The following is a 19,211-nucleotide window of genomic DNA, read 5'->3' as shown; positions in this document are numbered from 1 at the left end:
CATCTGAAATGTCATCAACAGCTGCTTTCTGGATTTCCAGCATCATCTGTATTCTGTATTAATGGAAATTGGTGGAGTGATGATATACCCCAGTACAAGTCATCTGTCAGTCCTTTACAGGGAGATTTTAAGGAAGGGGAATGATGTAGTTTGGGCAGGCAAGGCTGTTTTGTTTGGTTTGTGGTTGGAGCTGTGGATTTAACTGTTTCAGCTCTGGTGAAACAAGAGCGCTCTAACCCCTCCCTGGTACCAGCCAGGCAGCAAACACCCAGGCAGTAGGTGTGATCATTTCATTTACCTTATCTCAGCATGTCCTGCTGCTCTTAAGGTGTTTGGAGATCAGCTGAGACAATTCTTGCTCATACCATGCTGTGGGACTTGCTACAGAACTGACCCTTCAGTGTGCAAGGGACAGCCCAGCTGGGGCCAGGGTTGTTAGGGTGTGATGGTTTATGTCAGGCCCCTTCCTTTGTTTTCAAGCTCCCAATCACTTTCAAAGATGTAAGAATAGGGAGGGTTTTGAGAAAATCTGATTGAAGCTCCACTTCTCTCCTTTGCAGAATTGCATTAGGAATTCTGAGTGAACTCTGCTGTTCCTAATGCCTCCAGGTATCAATGGTAAGTCCCACAGCCCCTTTTAACATGTGATTTACAAAGAGAAGGCCACAGTGTGATTTGGTGTCTTTCTGCACATGCTGAGGTTTATGTAAAGTGCGCAACACTTTTTATGTTGAATTTTTTTACACGCACAAATGTGCACACAAAAAATGCTGAATACTCCCCTCCAGGGTAATACCTAATGTCATATACAGCCTGAATTCAAGGACAAGCATATAAAAAAAGTAGCTTGAACTGTTGTTACATGAGTGTGAACTTTATTACTTATCAATACTTGTCCAGAGCCTAGAAAAGAAGAAAATGGACACGTAAAATCTGAAGACAGTATGAAGCAAAAAAAGCAAAGCAGGACAGTGGAAAAATAATATCTGTTATTTCTTTAATTTTATTTTTTTCATGATTTTTAAATTGCAAATGCATGTAAGCATCCAAAACCTGATCAAAATGCAACTCATGCGGACCTCCCATTTATGTGCCAAGCAGGCATTCCCCAGGTGGGCAGCTCTAATGTGATCACCCTGAGGTGGAAGGGCCTCCCACGATGTGGAGAGGGTAATTTCTCTCCGTGCCCTCTGCTCAGCCTGCTAGCACAGGTGCCAGCAGGTGCCAGCTGGCATTCCAGTGGCACAGCAGGGCACTCCCTCCCTCCCAACCTCTGCCAGTGCCCCCACCTCCAGCTCCTGGTGGCACTGCTGTGCTCCTGGGGAAGTTTAGGTGCCATTTCATGTGGGCATCTGTCGCCCTGAAAAGTCAGCTTCTGAGCTTGCTGACATAGTTTTCTACAGACTTTCCCAGGACAGTAACTATAAACATAGATATGTGTACATTCTTTCTGTTACACGTCTTGTGATGGGCATCTCTCATGGCCAGTGCAGTGAGAAAGTGTTATCCTGACCATCCAATCCCTGGCTGTGGTCAGAAGCCTATAAATCCTGGGAGGAAAAATAAACTCTCTCTTCCTTTAACCACACCTCGAGCTGTGTCCATGTGATCTATTCATCTTCAGCAGCAACAGGCATCTCCTGCCAATTCTAGTCTGGCCATCATTTTAGGCTGTGCTTTGGGGCTGGGCTCAAGAGCATCTGTCTTGTGGTACCCACGATTCCCCCATACAGGATTGTGTAAACAGAAAAGGCTCAGCTCTCAGTAGGGGTGAAAAGCCCCTTTCTTGTCATCCATATTTGATTAAGGAGGACTACTAGCCTTAGGCTTAAAGTTTAGGACTAAAAAATGAACATGGTGGGGCCCAGGATTTTACAAGATTCTCAAAGAGATGAGGGATAACAGGGCAGGAGCTGGCCTTGTGTGTAGCTGGTTTTGTGTCTGTCCTCTGTGCCCAGCAATGATCTAGTTTCATGTTGGAAAGTAGCTTTGTCTTGGGGGAAGAAATGCCTCCATGGCTCAGGGCATCCCAGGAGGCTTCTCAATGCACAATCCAGCAGCTTTACAACCATGCTGCACTGGCCCCAATACACCCCAGCTGTGGTCAGAGATGAGGAAGTCTGAAAAATATTCATTGCATTATTGTAGCATCATTCAACATTTAAATTTCTTTAAATAAAACTTTAAATTAAACTTTAAATAAAAATTCAGGTTGTCTAACAAGCTCCAGTAGATATTGCTAGACAGCGACCTGAACTGTTTTTCTGAAGATATTGAATCTTTTCTGGATGTTTTTCATACTGAATAATAAATAAAACCCTGGGCAACCAGTTGGTCCAGATCAGGTGGGTATATTTGAGATCAGATGAGTATATTTCATTCTTCTTTTATGTTTCTTACTACTCAATATGCTAAAAATGTATGAAATAGAAAGTTTCTTCTACATAGAGAGAGGGATCCTTCCATTCCCAAAAATTTTGGAACAGAATGTACTGCTTTCCTGAAACTCCCTCCTGCCCCTTTTCTTCCAAAGGAGAAAATTCAGCAAAATAAGCCTGGATCCATGAGCTGTATTGGTTTTAATCAAAGTATATTTTCTGACAGAAAAAGCTACTCTGTCAAATGTTGCTGTGTTAGGTATGGATCTGACTGTGCATAGACACATATTAGCTAGGTTTTCAAACTGTAAGGGGATTAAGAGCTCAAACTCGTTGAAATTCAGGAGGGAGGCATTTTACTTCCTTGGAGATGCAGGCCCTAGAGATTCAGATCCCCAGGGAATGCAACCAGGGGAACAGACAGCTATTAACTGTGACCAGAGCTCTCCATCACTTGTTCTAGGAAAATACTCTGTAGGAAAAAAGCGTGTTGTTAGTTCTGGGTTGAGGAGGCAGATGAGAAGACATTTAGGTGCTATTTATGGGGTTTTTTGGAGTACCAAGCAGGTCTATTTTTGTGATTTTATCAGTGGTTTAATACTATTTTTGACAGAGGTGGGAGGATTAAATCTGCAACAGGGACTAAATTTATATCCATCTTCTATATTTGTATCTGCTGCCACATAGTTTTCAGCTTTGGATCCCCATACGATGAATTTAAATGTACTAAAAATATGTTTGTTTTTCATAGCTGCCTGCTGCAGGTTTCCTTGAGCTTTACAGGCCCCTGCTGCAGTCACAGATCAGTTCAACATGGAGCTTTTGTAAATAGTGCTTTACAAATATAATCATGCAGAGTCAGAACAAAGGTCTGATCCCATAGAAGATGGTCAGGAAGAGATCAAGATGTCAAAGGACCTTCCCCTGGTTTAACTTCTGAGCTTCTGGCAGGTGATAATGTAGTGCTGTACTGAACCAGGGTTTGCATCTGTGTCATCACATTTGTTAGTCATAGTGAGCCCAGTGTTCATTAATTTGTCTGATCCATCTGCAGCCCTCTTTAGTCTTTTGCTCTCTGTACCATTCTCTGACAAATTCCATTATGGGTAACGAGTTTTGTTAATATTGGCCCAAGAGTTTTGCTTTTCTCTTTCTGAGTAGGCAACAATGACCTGCTCCCTTCTGAAACTCTAGCAAACAGTGATGAAACGTGGCTGACTGAGGGAGCCAAAGACCTTCATTATTGCTCTGTGTGAAGCTCTGCACCTGCTTTCAGTGTTTCCACTGCATGTGCCCCCCTCACCTGTGCCACTGCAGCAAGGGTCACTGCCAGGCAGCATCTGCAGATCCTGCCACTTTTTAAAGCACTGTGATGGGGAACTTTTTTGATTAATTTCTTAGACATTTCTTTCACTCTGACAATTAAATAACCCAGAAAACTCCATTAACAGGGCAAGTGCTTTGCTGCAGGTCAGGTTTAAACAGCTCAGCCCCAATGTAAACATCTCGGTGCTTGGCAGCCAGGTGCTGCAGAATCACAGTCACAGAATCGTCTGTGGGTCATTGAGTCACCTGTGCTCACTGATGGAGCTTCTTTCAAGCAGGTTTATCTGTGAACATCCTCACTGTGGCTGATTTTTAACCATACAGTATATTGAAATATATATATTTTTTTATTTAGTGCAAACACCTTCTATATGTCAAAACAAACAATTTTTAAAAGCCACTTTTTTGACGTGTTGATGGTTAAACACACTTCTTAGTATGTTGGAAATTTCCTTCTGAAAGTAAAAGATGCTTTCAGCAATTCATGCAGTGTAAGAGTTAAATTATCAGGCCAACTCAAAAAAAAACATTTTGACTTCTGCACTTTTAATATGCAATGTTGTGTATTTTGTTGTTATCATAAGTGCTTTCTTTCAAATGGTAACAATCATTTCTACTGTTTTTGCTAATATTAGATTTTCTTCTTTTGTAGTTTCTCAAGATTAAAATAAAAATAAACTTCTTTTAGCTCTTAAAAACAGACAACTGGCTTAGAGAATAAAATACAGAGCTCAGGAAGAAAACAAATTTCTACTTTACCTTCTCCCTGACTTGGACAGCACAAATACAGTACCAACAGAAAAACATAAGAGTTACACTGAGTCCTCCAAATCTTGTCTCAGAAATTAGTCCCACAGCTCCCTGCAAAGCAATTGGTCTAATTAGGTGGTAGGAAGGAGCTTCTTTAAATTCCTCAGAAATTAAGACGTGTCATCCGCTTAACATCTTAGCATCTGTTACTGCCTCTTCCACATTTCCCTGCTACGTCAGTCCGAAGAACATTTTCCTGGACTTTTCAGAGAGATTAAAAAAAATAAAAAAAAATAAAACCAAAAAAACTAAACCCTTATAACACAGAAGAAGTTGGCTCTTTCTTCAGTGGGATGAAGCATGTAAGGCATTTCACCCCCTCCTTATTTCTCAGTTTGGTGCATGTTTGCCTGGGTGAGTACAATAATCACTTTGCTAAGTAAAAATATAGGAGAATACAAGCATAACCTTATATCCTGTAGTTATCCTTACTGATATGATCATGTTTTTCTGAAATATTTTACTTGGCTACTGGTCCTTGTGCAAATGTTACCCTCCGTGTTTATATACTTGCAGTTTTGTTTCAAATGGGCTATTTTTAATCTCTAACAGTCAGTCAGTAGAATGACAACTAATTTGTTGTTTTTTGTTTTGTTCTTTTTTAACTTTGCTGTTGTCTGGCAGCAAGTAAGTATTTAATTATGGTTAATTGCTCATGTAGTAGGCATAATTTTAGGGCAGGATGTGCTTAGAGACCCAGTAAGAATACTGGGTAAGGTGCCAAGGCAATGGAAAAAGTTTCAGGCTTGTATGTGTAGAGTAGAGGAGAGGTGTTCCATCATTGCAAGCTGAAGAAGTTAATTTTTCATTGAAACTGTCTGGAACTGGTTGAGATTTTTTAGGGAGATCCTGCCATTTGTTTTGTTTCTGTTGGTTTGGAGGTTTTTTTATGTACTCTCTATTTCCTGCTGTGTAAATTCTGGCACAGTGGCATATAGAAGTAATTTTATTAAAAATATCTGTACAGATACAGTTCTGAAAGTCCGTTGCAGCAACTGGGTGTATTATGCACTCCTAGTATTCCCAAAACAGCTCCTGTTTACTGAAAGTCAGGCAACAGAGCCAGCCAAATAACTGTCGCCTACAAAATGCTTTTGTTTGGTTTCTGTTCTGTTTTAATTACAGTTCAGGCAAATTATGCCCCCTATTTCTTTGATAATGGAGCCAGAAGCACAAATGGGAACATGGCACTTCTCAGCCTTTCGGAGGACACGCCTGTTGGTCAGTATTAAAATTTCTATGTTTAAACTGTGAAACTGAAGTTGCTTGCTTTTATGATTAACATATATATTTTCTTGTAGGTTGTTGTTATATGCTGTGATCTTACATGTTTTTCTCTCAAGCTTTTAACTGGCCTCAATTTAAAATGACATGTTTGAATTGTAGCTGCAATTTAAAACGTGAATTCTAGCTCCCTCTTATTAGTTCTACCAATCTATTCACAGCTTCAGAGCACAAACCTTTGGGGTCAGAAATAAATTCGTGGTGAGAGGCTTCTTACCAATTCTGTAAATGCTTATAAGAAGAAAGCCTAATTTCTAGTAATTTTATCAGCCTTGATAAAAGCAAGCTGTACATTGAAAAGGAAGGGACATATTTTTTTTCTAAACACATTTTTAATTTTTTCATACAAATGGTAGGAATTTTTTTCCACTTGCAGTGAAAATTACTTTGTCTAAATAACTGATGTTTTTTAAAAAGGTTTAGTTTTGTTTTATGGAAAATTCAAAAATTTATACAGTTTTCAGATTGCAGCACTCTGAGGCAGGTCTATTTATGCTTCTTTTAACTTTAGTTGCACTAAGAAAAGTTAAATAAGAACAAAAGATGATTTATAATCAATATTTTCTGTGGGGGAAAAATAATCTCCTAACACCTGAACAATTACATAAAAAATATATTAAGTGATGAACATCACCTTTAGTTCAAACTTTGCACTGATATTTTATTTAGGATTTTCTTCTGTTCATCTGTAGCTTTCACAGGCTAAACCAGAAAAATATTTAGCTAATGCAGACTGGGTACCAAAGCACCCCTTTACCTGTGCCTCATGCAGAGAGCTATGGCTGCACAGGGGGTGCACCCAAACACCCCCTCCCAGGGCTTTGGCAGCTGGGGAAGGGCAGGATGAGGGAGGGATCAGAGGGCACAGCCTGCTCTCAAAGTCTGACATTGCCACCCACGCCTTCTTAAACCAGACCAAGGTCACTCTCTGCGCTGGGGAGCAGCTGCTGAGTTTGCTCAAAGTCTCCATTTCTGACCCAGTGGTGTTAATGTCATCCAGGATCCACACTGGGCCTGCTAGAGGGTGGGCAGAGGGGAATTTGGAAGCAGCAAATTCTCCTTTATCTGCTCAGCTTTAAAAGAGGAGGGGGAGAAGGCAGCACATTGTGTAGAAGTGACACATCCTGATGATGAACTTAAAAGGAGCTTGCTTATGATGCAGCAGGAATTTGCTATAAGCTTGGGCAAGCTTAAGCTGAAACCTCAGCTTGAAGGCCAGCAGTAATGTAGTAATGTAGAGGCACTTGCAAAAGCCAGAGGCAGACTAAGGAGCTGCTATTTTTGCTGTACTTCTGCCTGGATTCTCATGGAAACCACACTCAGTTCAGCCTTGGCAATCCCTACGGTTCTGCTGATTGCTGGAGTTAGATTAGCCAGTGGAATCACTTGTCCAAGTGTAGATAAGGCTTGTAATGCCAGACAGCCACAAAATGGGACCCCAACTCAGTTTGTTTGGGGTGGTGCTTGCCAACTCCACCACTGAAACCTCAGGCAGTGCAGTTCGCTTGCCATCCCACTCCCACTCCCTGGTGTGGTGCCAGCCTGCAGATATTTACAGAGCACCAGCCTCTCCCTGCCACCACTGGGAGCCTCCAGGCACCTATGTGGGGATAAGGAGCTAAGGATGGCACAGAGCCACAACATGGGCAAAAATGTCCCCCCTGTCAGGACTGCAGTGCCACATGGTCTCTCAGATGACAGCACTCCCTGCTGTAGTGAAGTACAGCAGTAATTTCCACTGCATCTGATCTGGTGCTCCAGCAGCCAGGAAAAGGACAGTGTGCCTCCACAGCAAAACAGCAGTGGGAGGGATCAGAGCCCTTGTGTTAGTGCTCTCCTAATTAGCCTGGGTAAGAATAATGAGATGTATGTGATGGGCTTCTGTATGTGCTTTTGTAGCATTAGCAACCAGACTAGGGACATACAGGTCTCTGGAGAGTTTGTGCTTTGCTTGCAGCAGTGATAAAGCTCAGGCTGCTCTGTCTTGAGAGCTGCTGTGCCTCCTGCCTACTAGCTTCATCCAGAATGTGCTTACAGGTGTTTAAATTGGATGGCTTGTACTTCTAATTTGATGTATAAATGTGCTTTAAAAGACAAGAGGGAAGCAGCTTCTCTCTGAAAGCTCCAAACCACCTGTAGAAACCCTTGGGAAGGAGAGATAAGACCTTACTTCTGAGAAGAACAAATGTGGTTGCTTTGTCACACAGCTTCCAGTGCTTCTTTGGGCTAATTCCCAGAATACCTTAACAAACAGCAGTAAGTACTGCAAGGTCCTCTCTTCTGCAAGCACTTTCAGAAGTTCCATTGGAACATGGTTGTTTGGGATTTGCTTAACACATGCTGCTGCTGCCCCTGTCAGCACAGCCACTCCTCGGGGAGGCTTTGGCAGAGACAATCACAGAGAAGGGCACAAACAGCACTGACACTTCAGTGCTGCAGTGCTGGGTGTGCTTTCAGCCTTGTACAGGGCAAGAGGACCAGAATTCACATCAGGCCACAGCCACATCTTTGTGCCAGAGCTCAGTGCTAAATGGCTACCAGGCTGGCCCTTTCTGTGGCACTGCAGAGGAGACTATTGCTCTTCATCACTTGCTCTGATCTCCAGAAGCAGGAGAAGGAATCTGGTCTCCCATGTCCATGTGCAGTCCCAAGCATCCACACTCCTGCAGTCGTCTCTCAGGTTGAGCAAGATGATCAGTGACAAAAAAGGGGAACAAAAACTTCCATATATTTGATTCTGGATGGCTTCAAGTTTCTGCACTGCAAAAATGGGCAGGCTGCTATTAGATCTTCCCTGTCCTTACATAAAGTTTGGAGTCATGGGCAGGATGCTTTTCTTGGCTGTAGCTGGTGTCTGATCTGTACAATGCCACAGACAGCAGCTTTAATAAACCTCCAGAAATTTTACAGTCTTTGGCCCTGCTGAGATTGCAAGTGGTTGGCAAAGTAGTATGTGTTAGTTATATTCCCAGACATCTGTAGGCAAGGGACACTCAACATTTGGGAACACTGAAAGGACGTGGTGGATTCTCTGTGTGGCTGTAGAAAGAGAAAATGCAGTTCTGCAGCAGTGTGAACACACCAAATTCATTATCATTCTCATATCATCCTTAAGTTGACCTTCTTTTCCCTTGTCCAGTTTTACTTATTTACAGATAGTTGTAACTTGTGTACCAAGTTATCATAAAACCAGACAGTACAATTTCTGCATGAATACTTGAAAGTTCCTGCAAATTCCCAGATCCTATTTATTGTTGCAGGACGTGAGACCCCTCAGGGTAAGAGGGGCCAGAACAGCAGCCCCTTTCAGTGTCAGATTTAAGAAGAATGGGAGAAGATATAAACTGAAATAGCAATTGGTGCTTGTGGTTTGGCAGGGCAGGTGGGTAATTAGCTCTTTGCATGTGTACATACAAAATGTGCATGTGCTCCTAATCAAGGTCTTAAGGCAGGAGTGGGATGCTATTTCAGGTTGTTTGTTTCATCTTACCTCATAATCCCTGTAAGCCTCATAGTGGGGACAGAGTGGGGCTGGGAACAGCTGTGGAGCAGGGGATTGAAGTATACCCAGAAGGCCTAAGTTCATTACTCTCTCAAAGCCCAAACATCATCAGTGCTCTGTAGGTCTCTGCATGATCTCCTTGCATTCCCCTTAATGTTTATTCCCTTGCCCCCAAGAAGGCACTCCTCCCATTAAAAGCCAGTTTGCAGTGGCAGTTCTTTGATCAAAGCTACAGCTGCCACCACCCACCACTGAGTGACTGATCCCCTCAGACCCCTTCATCCTTCAAGCCTGACCTGTTGCTACCTGCTCCAGGTCTCCTTTCTTCCCATCATTCACAGCTGACTGTGGAGAGCCTTCTTGTCCCCTGTGGTACTTATTATTCTTTCCTTGTTTCTGTCACCCTGGTCCACCTCTAGGAAAGCTAGGAGCTACCAGGACAGAAGTGTGAAACACAGCCTGCCTTCTGCACCCCTGCAGCAGTGCCAGCAGTGCACAGAGCAAAGTCTCCTGCAAAGCTGAGCACTGCACAGAGATGCTCTAAGGACTCACAGGTGTTACAGCCTTCAATTTTGTTTTGATTCTTCTGACAGAAACTGTAGATACATCAGAAAATGGCACTCAGACGGATTCTCCTCGGAGCTGGTAGCTCTGGGTGCTGCAGGGACATATTGCTGCTGTCCATGGGGTGATGGTCTGGGCCCCAGGCTGAGCCCATGCTGCCATGTCCCATCTCTCCATGACAGGCCCTGGCAGCTGCAGGGCGTGTTTCAGCTGCTGCTGCAGCAGCCATGCCTTTTGGGCTGCTGATCCTGCCATGTCTGCCTTGCCAGCCAGCTGCTGCTCCAGGCTGCAGGGAGGGAGCAGGAGTCACTGGGCATGGTCCAGAAGGAGCAGTCTGTGAATGGGAAAGGAGCCAGCTTTGGGGTAGTCATGGTGTGTGTCATGACCTCCAGGAGCCTGAGCTCCCCTGTGCTTGGGGTGAGTTTGGTGTGAAAGCAGCAGTCTATAGCTTCATGTCAACTGTCCATCTCCTTTTCTGCTGGGGAAATGGGCCCTTCCTTGGCTGAGACATGTGGAGAGCAGGCACGTGGCCCCGGGCAAGGTGATATTTGCTGTGACATTAGGAACAGAGGTGTCTTGTGCTGGGAGCACGGCCATGCACGTCCCTCTCAGCATCTTGTTAACAGATGTCAGCTGTGGTGGCAAAGGACAGTGGCAGGACTGAGCATGAATCCAAAATGTGCTTGGCTTGTTAAACTCACAGGGAAGGGATCTGATTGCTGGTTTTGCACAGCAGAGAGGGAGACCGTGTCTTCAATGAGAGAGCAAAACCAGCCCCAGAGCTCAGGGCAGAGACGGTGATTCAATTTGAGTCAAAAGTGAAGTAAAATAGAGCAATGGCATCATGAGACAGCCCAAGTGGCAGAGCACAGAGCAAATGACTTTTAAGATGGAATAGAGAAACAGAGTGGAAAAGCCTGGCATGGCTCCTGGGAGGAAGCCACAGCAGGGAGCAGCAAGTATATCCCCAGGACTCCCCTGTCCCAGCCTGCTGCATCATCCCCTGGGTACTCAGAGTATCCAGCTCTTCTAACTGTGGCATTTGCCATATCCTCAAGTAAAGATTTTTCTATTCCCATATTTTTATGACAGGGGGAGGCTGTTTATTTGGTATCCTCTGGTAAGATTTTAGCCATCTTTTTAATTTATTTCCTTTTCAGCAAGTAGAGGCAGCGCACTGAGAACAGATTTTTAATTGGCATTAACACTGCATTGAGAAGTGTTCCTGGGGGTGTTAATGATATGGAGAGTACTGTGCAGTGAAATTACAATTTGTAAAAAATAAGGAATTGCAATGAGTTAGAAAAAATATTTTGATCCACAATCTAATTTAAAAGGCATGCGAGTATTTTGTATTATGAAAAATGAAGCATCAGCTTTAGCTAAAAAGCAAACAGGCCAGTGTAAAGATCAATGAAGTCCATCATTACTTGCTCAGAAAGCTCAGTAATCTCAGTCTGTACCAATATCAATGTTTCTTCTCACACTTAGCAGCAAGAAAGTTCCTGTCTTCCTTATAAGAAAATTCTAAGAAATGTAGGAAAGGAAGCTGTGAGATTTAAAGAACTAGCCCAGGTTCAAATGGGTTCACATAAGCTTTCAGTGTGTTGTTCTCCAGCCCTGTACCTCCTGAGGAGTAGTTTGCATTTGTGTACTGCTGATATGGGTGTTCCAGGGCAGGCATAGCCACAGCAGAGGTCTTGTGCCTGATGGTTGCTCTCAGGCTCGGGGAGAGCCCAGATGTGGTGTCCATCCTGTTTGTCCATAGCACAGAGAGCACTGCTCAGCAGACATCCACACAAGCTGGAAACAGGCAGCACAGCCAGCACTGTGGCAAGTGCAAGGGATGGGAAAAGGCAGGAGGAAGGGCAGAAAATAACTGAGAAGCAGAGACAACTAATGACCAAAAAAAGACTGCCGAAAAGCACTATATTTATAGGGATATCAGGGAGATTATGACAATTGACACATTAAATCTCCAATTGGAGCCAGCCATGATATTAAGACAAAGCTTTTGAAAAACAAGAATAAATGAGTCAGTGCTGGTGCTGCAGAACCCTCCACAATTTTCAAATTTCTGTCTCTTACACAGACAGTTGTATCAGGAAACAGGTGTCCTTTCAGGATACTATTTTATCAGTCCCAGTTAATTCCTCTCCTTTCATTTTCTTGTGTTTAGAGAGTTGTTACAGTCAGAAGTGTCTCGTCATACCATTGTCTTTCCTTAATAATTTTCAGGGATCACAGTTACAGACGTGTTGTTGTTTTCCATTCTGTTTTGTGGGAAAAGTACAAGAAAAATGTGGAAAAATGTTTTGTAGTTTTGTGAACTGTTTTGAAAGTCTTGATTATTTGTTGGCTGGCTGAACCAGCTTGTAACAGGGTCTCTTGTTAGTGCTCTTGTGGGTGCATTGGTTTTTGCAATGTAACATTTTTCTGTATGAAGTTGCCCAAATATTGCCCTGGTAATTATCATATGAGAGTTTACTCCTAAGTGAGCACAGATTCCACATGGTTTGGTATAATCTCTTGCTATAACAAGAAGCCAGCCATGCTTTGGAAATATCACCACTGATGGCTGGATGCCCCACGTCCATTAAGGCCTCTGAGGAACTTCACAGTTTGCATGCCAAGGAAGAGGCAAATGAGGTCCAAAAGGTTGCCTCACAAAAGTGAGGAAACCTTCAAGAAGCTGACTTGTCAGTGGTGTGGGCAAAGCTCTAGAATTAAACACAAGCTTACAGATCTGGTCAGTGATCTATGCTACTGAAGAGAGGAGATGAGGAAAATTTATCACTTTTGAGTACTGAATTAAAAACCTGCCAAGCTCAGGACCAGAGTAGTTCAAAACTGAGAGTCTTGGTGTTCTTCCTTAACTTTATTCTGACTTTCTTAGCAGGGATCCTTGGGTTGCATGCTGAGCAAAACTCACTAGTAACCAGTGAGCCACTTGGCTACAAGTGCAGAGGGTTTTGTCAGATGTAAAGCACAGTTTCTGTGCTTAACCTCTGCAACCTGGATATCTCAGGTAACTTACCCAAGGCAGAGTGGATTGGAAGGAAACAACAGCAGTGATTTGTATTTCAAGCTCAATTAACTGGTGTTTGTAAACTGCTTGAAGTTGTTTGGATGAAGGTGTTAAAGCACAGTCGAATGACAGACATGTAAGTTTAAAATATAATGCTAATAAACACTCTCACCATGCTTTGAAAATATGAGTGTTATAACTCCCCCAGGAATTATAATTTAAAATACACAAAGTCAGTTTAGTAGAAAAACTGGCACCAACTTCTCAATGTTTAAAAATAGAAATAATAATCTTTCTCCAGCTTCTGAAGGAAATACATTGATGAGTTTGAAAAGTTTAATAATTGGTATGAGCATGAGTGGGTGTGTCAAGTAAAGAATTTAATGAGAGAGAGCTAATGAGTGGGAGTGAAGTAGGAAAGAAGACTTTTGCATTGATTAACTCTGAAAGTGGGAAAGTATGAAAATGTCCTTGCACCTCCCATGATTCAGAGCTCAGATCCAGTCCTGTGGGAGCTCTCCCCTGAAGGGAGATTGCCAGATTCTCTGAATGCTAGTTTGAAATTCTTTTGTTCCTACAAAGAAGAGGTCTGTGAGGGCCTTTTGGTACTGCTGAGATTGTCACCCAGTTGTACAACTGCATCACTTGTGGCTCACCTGGGCTGAGAGCTGGTGAAGAGCTTGTCACCTGGATAAACCCTTGGATATGAACAGTATTGACCTGGATACAGCTCCACAGGAAAGGGCCTCAAGTGACAGAAACCAGAACTAATGAACTCAGTTTAACCAGCTGGCTAAAACGCTCCCATCAGGACTATTGAACTGTCTGCTTATCCCTATTTCCCAGTAAGTGGATTTGATTGACAAAACCTTCTCCTGCTGCAGGGCAGCCAAGTTCCTTAGGAACAGACGAGTGAAATACTCAGTTACTGAAATAACCACAGGGAAATGCTGTTGTATACCAATTTTTCAGGAGCCCATGTGTACACTCTGAATGGAACTGATCCAGAAGGAGATCCTGTGACATATGATCTGACCTATGAAGCTGGATCAAGACGTTACTTTTCTGTTGACAAGAATCTTGGAAATGTTACTTTGATCGAGGAGCTTGACAGAGAGGTAAAATAAAATGGCACCACTCCAGGTGTTTGTGGAATTTCTTTCTGTGTAATTTGATCTGAGGCTTTGAGGGACAAGGCCAGTTTATTAGCCCCTGAAGCATTTAATATACTTTGCAATTCTAAGACATTATACTTCACCCTTCATGTTGCATTCCAGTTGACTTGTACCACTAACGTTGCTGTCAAATTTTTTAGCTGCTGTCTGTCCAACTTTTTTTCAAAAAAGTAGTATGTTCTTTATTTCTATCTTCCCCCACCAACACCCCATCCAGAGCTTAGGGGCAGCTAGAATCATCAAATCCTCAGACAGGGGACTCTCCCGTCATTAGGAAGAAGTAAAGATTTGTAAGCAATGTTTCAGGACACTTCTCTAGTATGTCATAGCCCTTTAGCCAATGTAACTGTGCTGGTTAAAGATGCCTAAAGGCAGCCTTATTCTTGGAACACATGCTTGGAGCACAGGTTCAATAACCCTTCATATCTCCTCACTGAGAATCTTATGCAATATTTGGTAAACCCTTTAAAGTTCCATATAGAACTTCTAAGACAGAAGAATTTTGAACCAAATTTTAGAGAACATTTTTTGAAAAAGGAGACTGATTTTTTATGAGCACTTTAAGAAGCAACAGGGATTACCAGAGCAACCATCTCCTGAGAGTAGCTACAGAAGGTTCAAGGAGCTGGAGCTTCCGAGGGGTCTTCCTGGCCTCTGCTGGGATTGCTTTGTGGTATTAGTTGTTACTTTCATCTGCCTGCCTAGACAGGTTTAAATCTGCAGTCCCTTTTACAATCAGGACAAACACCATCTCTCTAACAAAAGAACTTTCTTCATTTACAGAAGGAAGATGAGATTGAAGTTATTGTCAGTATTTCAGATGGCCTGAGTACAGTAAGTATTTAATTATGTTGTAGCTTGTCAAAATGTCTGTTCTCACATACCTACTCCTATTAAATTACCTTAAAGGGACTATCTCATTTGATCAGAAAACATAATCTCATTAGTCTTACCTCCTGTTCCAAAAGCCACTGAACTCACTCAAGTCTCACTTCATCTCCTTGCTCAGCTATTTGAGGATAATTACAGTGTAGTGTGAGCTGAAATACTGACTTAGCAGCCTCCCATGAAGTTTCACTGCCAGCACAGTCGGATTTGTGCCTAAGATCTGGAGGCTTTTTGGAGAAATGTGTGACATTATAGGAACTAGTGTTGGGCACCCAATAGCTGCCTGTCCTCACCCCCACAGTGTTTCTCCAGCATGATGTTAAGAAGATTTGCTTAGGCTAAGGTGGTGGGGGTTTTCTTGTCTGCTGCTAGATAAAGCTTTGTTCATGTCTAATCATTAAAGACTAATCTGAGGCACTGGGCATCCAGTCCTACTTCCACAGATTTTCTTGGTATTTTCAATTTATGGATGCTGTCACAGCCAGGATAGCAGTCTGGCAGCAGGAGGATGTGGGCTTCATCACTAGAGGTACCACAAAAGTGGGACCCTCCTCTTATCCAAAAGACTGGATAAATTTAGAGCTCTTCCTCATCTCCAAGAAATTGAGATTATTACAAGAAGTGTTTGGGAGGTTTCAGCATCTTACAGGTACCACTGCCCAGGAAAGCTCTGTAAATAGGAAATAATGGGATTCATAAATAATGGGAGTCATAATATGCTCTTCATATTCTACTTCAGGTTTCTGAAAAAGTCAGGATCCTTGTAATGGATGCCAATGATGAGAGCCCAGAGTTCATCAATACACCTTACATAGTCGAAGTCCCAGAGGTTGGTGAAGTTCCTTTGCATACTGGAAATATACTTCTATAGGATGTAAACAGGGGCTAATATGTTTTCAATAAAATAACAAGTTGTGCAGGACAGACTTGCATACTTTTGGTTTAGGGCTTGGGTAGATATTTAATGTTCACTGCAAATTTGGGGAATAAGTCTGTAGGTACATAAGGTATGCTATTTTTGGTGTATGTAAGTTCCAACATGTGTCAGTGTGAGTTTTTAGAATTGACTACAGTGGGAATAGGATACGCCCAGTCTCAGCTAAAATGTTCTGTTATTTTTATTTCACAAAGTGTTTCTTTCTTCTTGTTTTCCAGTTTTAACCTCTTCCCTCTTTCCCTTCTGCTCTTTGGCTCCCTCAGTGCTTTTACATTCTTTCTACCATTTATCTTTTTCTGCCTACCTGCATTCTCATTTTTCATTTCTTTTAACTCACCTGGTTTTCTGTTTCTGTGTGACTCTGCTAACTCTTTCTGGTCACAGAACACTCCCTCCAGCAGCAGCATCTTTAAGATTGAGGCAATAGACAAAGACACGGGTTCTGGAGGAAGTATCACCTACTTCTTGCAGGTAAAGTATTGTCTGTACCTTCACAAATCATCCCTCATTTACTGAGATTTCAGACAGCAGATTTTAAAAATATTGTGGGGGTTGAGTGCGCTGATAATGCCTATAGGACCAGTTTTGCACCATGCATGAGAAAATAATCATTGGCAGAAGGGATGTTGTGTGACTGCAAGAAGCCAAGGGTGGTCCAGCAGGCAGCAAGGGGAGCTGGAGTTGCCACTGGCACTCTGGTGCTTGCCAGCAGGACCCCTCCTGGCAGGGCTCTTACTGGCCCTTCCTTTGGGGTGACAGGGAGAAGGAGATTAACCGGTAATCTTGTATGTTTATGGGATTTCTAAAGCATGAAATAGCTTTCTTTAGGGAGCAAAACACACTGGAAACATAAATGTGCCCTTTAGTGTAGCAGGCTGGTGCATAATTGATATCTGGATCAGAGTGTGAGAGGTACTAAATCTTCTCCACGACAAAGCAGTGACTGCCTGAAACCACCCTTTCAGTTGCTGCCACTGGTGAAGAACTGAAAGTGCTCCAGAATTAAAGCTGAACTTCTGTATGACAGGTCTTCTTTATGCCACAATTTTTTTCATTATGTCCTTCAAATTCCTTCTTCCTACAGGCAGTTTCATCCAGGTTATCTGCAGTTCCCCTTATTCAAGAGGGAACATGAAAAAAGCAAACAAAAAAACAAAGCAAATTTGTTGCAATATTTAATTTTGGACACGAATATGGAGACAAGTTTGAAGATATTTACATAACACTAAAGCTAATCCTGTTAAGAGCTTGGGCATACCATGAAAAACACCTTGAGTGCCTTGTTGAAATTTAGTTTTGATTTCACAAATTATGATCCATGTGCAAGATTCAATTTTGCACAGGGCTTTAGCTGATAGTCTATGAACCAAGGGACAGCAATTTCAAAATTCTATGTCTAGTTTATAATATATTTGTGTGGCAAAAAGAATGATAAATATGTGTATTGTTGAAAAAATCTTGCCATGTCTTCAGGCACAGTCTCTGAGAATTCTCAAGTTGCACAGAAAAAAACCTCTCCACAAGTATGGTATAGGCAGGTGGTTGACATCTGCTGAAATGGCCAGGATTATCTGACGGTGGCCATTGTGTCTGGGTACAGGAACAGAGGTGTTTGTACAGATAACTCCAGGTCAGAAGAATGGAGGGAGGTATTTTTAGGCCTCTTTTAAAATCAGATGTTCTTTAGATTTTGTTTGTACATCACAAAAATCACCAGACCACCACTGTGTTTGATAATAATCTATACATGCAAGCTTCCTGCATTTTTTTTAAACCAGTAGAACTTTGAAACACTAAGGGGTAACACCATTTCTTTTTTTCTTCCTTTTCCTTTCATCTTTTTTTCTGTCAAGTCTCCCTACCTCTTTCCATGCAATTAACTGAGTTAGCCAAAGTTTAAGTTTTCACAATGATATACTAAAAGATTAAAAATACCTACATTACAAGTAACTGATTTATTCTGAATAATGAGAGACTTGTGGTTGCTTCATGAATTGTTCATAAACACACAGAGGTGAAATTCATCAAATACATTATTCACCCAAACCGTATCATTATTCCAGTCTTCTCCCCGAGCAGATGAAATAAAAGATGAATCCCTATGGCAGTCCTATCTCCCCAGATGTAATCTCTGTCTGTTTCTTCTTTTCTTTTCTTTTAGAACATCCATGCTAATAAGTTTACAATAGACCGTCACAGTGGTGTCCTGCGCATCAAACCAGGGGTCACCCTGGACTACGAGAAATCAAGAACACATTTTGTTGTCGTCGTAGCCAAGGTAAAAAGGCTTTTATGTGAGACTAGAGGAGGTGGGGTGTTGTGTTTGAGTGGGACCAATTAGTTTGAATACAAGTGCTGCTACAGGCAGCAGAAGGGAAGGCAGCAGAGTTACTCCTGCTGTAAGCTCTGGAGGCATGGGGGGTAACATGGAAAGGTAAGGGAGGAAAGGTGGCAGGTGTCTGCTGCTGAACAACATCTGGAGCATTTGGGAGGGCATTTCCCATATTTTGCTCATGTCATCTGTGTAATGAGACTCACCTAGAAGTGAAGGGTTGGTGTTTCTAGCCCTGGCTTCAAGAAGCATCAGCCTGTGAGCTCAGGGCTCCTCATGCTGCCCAGGGCACAGCCCTATCGCCACAAGGACAAACCCCTGGCAGGCAGACGGGCCACAGTCATTACCCACAGAAAGACACAGGGCACAGCTAAACCCAGCACAGCACAAGAGATGGATTTCTTTTCTGGAAATACCTGTGGACATTCCTTTTCTCCACTTCTCCGCTGTCTCATGGCAGGAGCTTATTTAATTCATGCAAATATTGCTGTACATCCCTTCTTGCCACTGTCTTTCCCAGCAGTACTGTGCCTGTGACTTGGCTGAGGATTCATAACAGGCATTAAAAGTCCAAGATTTTGAAGTGTCTCACAATCCTATCACACAGACAGACTCACATGGGTGGAAAGAGGGCAATTTTGCTGTAGTTTATGAGGACTTCGAGTTGCTCAAATTTTTTGAAAAATGTATGGACCTTTTAATGTATTTTTTGCCCAAGGTTCATTTAAAGAGAAGTAACAGAATTTGGCTTAAATTCTGCCCTTGGGACAGTAAGGAAGAAAAAAAAAAAAAAATCTGTGTATCTTTTCCAAAAAATTGGCATTTTTAAAATTGGTACTGCAGACATGTAGAACAATTCGCACTCTTAGACACCAGCATGACTACTGACCTACAGCTGGTGCTCTGAGACTGAGGGTGTTAAAACCTTCTGAAATAGTGAGTTGTATTCCTAATTGCCTCTGCTGCATCAGTTGTGGAGAGCTGGTT

General features: G+C 42.4%; 1 protein-coding gene across 1 annotated transcript in view; it reads left to right on the top strand.

Annotated features, from left to right (window-relative positions):
• Positions 1–4,761: 4,761 nt before the first annotated feature.
• Positions 4,762–19,211, top strand: part of CDHR1 (cadherin related family member 1) — a 44,872-nt gene continuing 30,422 nt past the window's right edge. Inside the window, exons 1-7 of the mRNA XM_058842018.1 lie at positions 4,762–4,868; positions 5,640–5,735; positions 13,865–14,010; positions 14,851–14,901; positions 15,695–15,784; positions 16,277–16,363; positions 18,054–18,170. Of these exons, the coding sequence (XP_058698001.1) occupies positions 4,808–4,868; positions 5,640–5,735; positions 13,865–14,010; positions 14,851–14,901; positions 15,695–15,784; positions 16,277–16,363; positions 18,054–18,170 (648 nt within the window). The 5' untranslated portion in view covers positions 4,762–4,807. The remainder of the gene's footprint in view (positions 4,869–5,639; positions 5,736–13,864; positions 14,011–14,850; positions 14,902–15,694; positions 15,785–16,276; positions 16,364–18,053; positions 18,171–19,211) is intronic.

The sequence above is a fragment of the Poecile atricapillus genome, chromosome 6, assembly GCF_030490865.1.
Source record: "Poecile atricapillus isolate bPoeAtr1 chromosome 6, bPoeAtr1.hap1, whole genome shotgun sequence".
In the NCBI taxonomy this organism is placed as follows: Eukaryota; Metazoa; Chordata; class Aves; order Passeriformes; family Paridae; genus Poecile; species Poecile atricapillus.
This window is presented reverse-complemented; position numbering and strand designations above follow the sequence as displayed.